Source organism: Tupaia chinensis, unplaced genomic scaffold (genome assembly GCF_000334495.1).
Source record: "Tupaia chinensis unplaced genomic scaffold, TupChi_1.0 Scaffold000542_1, whole genome shotgun sequence".
NCBI classification, from domain to species: domain Eukaryota; kingdom Metazoa; phylum Chordata; class Mammalia; order Scandentia; family Tupaiidae; genus Tupaia; species Tupaia belangeri.
In genome coordinates, this window is record NW_006160055.1 from 251,790 (window position 1) to 254,392 (window position 2,603).

Sequence of the window (2,603 nt, forward strand, 5' to 3'; positions counted from 1 at the left end):
TGGACACTCAGGACCAGTTAGGCATCAAGGCCCAAGATTTACGGGAAGCATTTCAGTTCACAGCTTGCTAGCTGGCCGTTCTCTCCCCGACAGGGTAAGGAACTAGACCTGAGGGGCTGTCCACCCTAATGATTTCCAGTGTGGGTTTCCAGGTTCAGAGCAGTAAGGTCTACTGTTCTTCCCTATCCCTCCCTTGTTTGAGCTCACAGTCCAGAAATTCAGCAAATCCTCATGTAAGATAGAAAGATTTTCTTTATTAATGACCCCAACCATATTTCTTTAGATACAGGAGTTTTGAACTCAAATACTTAGGAGAAAACAGGTTAAGATTGCATTATCCTGCAACTCATTACCAGTAACATATTGCAAAGCGAAACAGCTTGGAAAAGGGGGTGGAAGGGAAGGGGAGTGAGGGAGGGAAGATAAAAGAAAAGGAATTAAGTTGATCAAGTGGAATTTTTTTTTTTTTTTAAATTCTTGGGAACTATGAAGTCCTTGCAAGCACAGCTCGTTTCTGCAGATTATTTTCCAAATGTGTACAAAATGGAACCAAAATGAAGAATCCCTTAAGAACCTGAAGAGGTGCAACATTCAGAGCTACGATTATCCAGTAGCAAGTGTTCCAGCCTTCGGTTGCCAGCTGCTTCCTCCTCTTGCTCCCAAGAGTTAGCGGGATGAAAACGTCTTCCCCCTTCAAAAGAAAAAGAGCGTAGGAGTGAAGACTGGTTTTTGGCTGACCTTTCCTCCTACACCACACTCCTGGACCAAAGATGGTATGAACCTGGAACCTTCCCGAGTCAGCCTTGTGGCCACTGTGCTTTACCACTGTGCCCTCACCCGACCCCATGAAGGCATTTCTGTTGTCATGTGTTGTCTTCACCCTGGCTTACAGAACAAAGGCCCAGTTCTAGGCTTGTGAGCCGTGGTGCCTTGTTTCATTGAGTCCTTCCCCAGAGGGGCCAGCTGGTTCCCAAAGGCAGAGCCTGCAACTGGTATGTCAGGGTATTTGGTAAAGTGATCTTGAAGCTAGAACTGGGAACCAATGAAAATCAGGGCAAAAACAAGGACTCTAAAATTTCTCCTGCATGTCTCACCTACCCCAAAACGAAGTTATATTTTATTACTCCTTCCCCTAAGGAGAAGCTTATGAGTGTTCAATTCTGGGCACACACTGTAGAGGGCTCAGCTTTTGCTTTGGGGCTGTGTTTCTCCCTGCAAGCTGGCCACTCTTTCACCCTGTCCATGTCTCCAGACTCCTAACTCTTCATGTGTGGGGCCCTAGCTTCCCTGTCTACAGTGGAGCCAGTTCACCTTCTGGCCTCAACTCAATTCCATGCCTCTCTACTAGGCCTTGAAAGCAGAAAAAAAAAAAAAAAGGCTGCCCTCTATTTGAAGTCACCCAAGTGGTACTGGGTGTGAAAAGCACTCCTGCAAAGAGCAAGCAGGATGAGGGATGGAGGACTGCAGATGCCAGGACAGAGACATGGCTCTGGAGGGGCCACAAGAGCACGTGTGTCCCAGGACACTCTTGGCTGCTGCCCACCTTGCTCCTAGCTCTGCCCATTTTCGGGAATGCCAAGAAGCTGCAGAGTGGAAGAAAATGCTGCCACTGTTGCACTGCATGGCAGCCGAACGCCATCTCTAAGCAGAGGATCTGTTTACAGGCTGAACTCCATTCCATAGGCTGCCACCCAGAGCACACAGAAGGGCCTTCTGGCTAAAGAAGTCAGGGTGACACAGACTGCCTCATGTAAACACCTGAAGTTGCTGTGACCGAAAACTCACCTATGCTCAGGTGCTCAGGCACCACTCTCACCCTTTTCTCCTGCAGTAGAAACGAACTCGGTAGAAGCCACACATGCCAGGGCAAGTGGCTTGAAGCTCTAGGTACTAGGTATACCACAACCACCAAAGGTCCCCAAGAGTCTGAGGTGTGAGCAAATACACTGGTGATGTGGGGTGATGGGAGGCTGAATTTACCTCAAGTCCTTCAGTTCTCCTGGCACAGAAGACAGCAGGTAAGCCCTCATTACCTTGGGAACAGGAATGCCTACATCTCCCCCAAAGGGGCACCAGGATCTGGCTCACAGACAGCTCTCTAGGCTCTAGACCAGGCGGGCCTCTCCTGAATGCTGAGTTCCATACGGTCTAGAGTTCTCCTCATCATTTCCACCCGATAAAGGAGATCCTGTCCATGTAAACTCCCGGCTGCAAAGCAGACCAGGAAAAGCATGCTTAGGGAGGTGGCTCCAGGCTGAGGCGCACGCCTCAATGTCCTTAAGCCGCTCTCCAGGAAGACTGTGAGGAAGACAGGACTGAACTCTCAACCCAGACCCAAAGAGAACATAGCTTGTGGTAGAAAGGTCCTGTTAACCCTACCTGTTAGCCCCATCACCACTCTGCTGGGCAGGCACAGTCCTGCTAGCCTCTCATGGAGCTAGTGCCCAGACACTTGGTGGGCCAGGCGTCCAACACACTACTTTCCTCTTGGTGAGCTCAGGAGAAGGCAAGCCTGCTCTACTTACGTGATTGTTTTCATTTCTTTTTTCTCGGCATCAGGGCGTGCACGGTTCACCACCTTGAGGAAGGCTGACGTTTTTGCC

At 49.6% G+C, this 2,603-nt stretch overlaps 1 protein-coding gene across 1 annotated transcript in view; it reads right to left on the reverse strand.

Moving 5' to 3' along the window:
* Window positions 1-234: 234 nt before the first annotated feature.
* The window catches only part of ARPC2 (actin related protein 2/3 complex subunit 2), a 58,251-nt gene continuing 55,882 nt past the window's right edge, over window positions 235-2,603 (reverse strand). The window contains exons 10-11 of the mRNA XM_006157442.2: window positions 2,526-2,578; window positions 235-691 (exon numbers count right to left, since the gene is read on the reverse strand). Coding sequence (XP_006157504.1) covers window positions 667-691; window positions 2,526-2,578 — 78 coding nt within the window. The 3' untranslated portion in view covers window positions 235-666. The remainder of the gene's footprint in view (window positions 692-2,525; window positions 2,579-2,603) is intronic.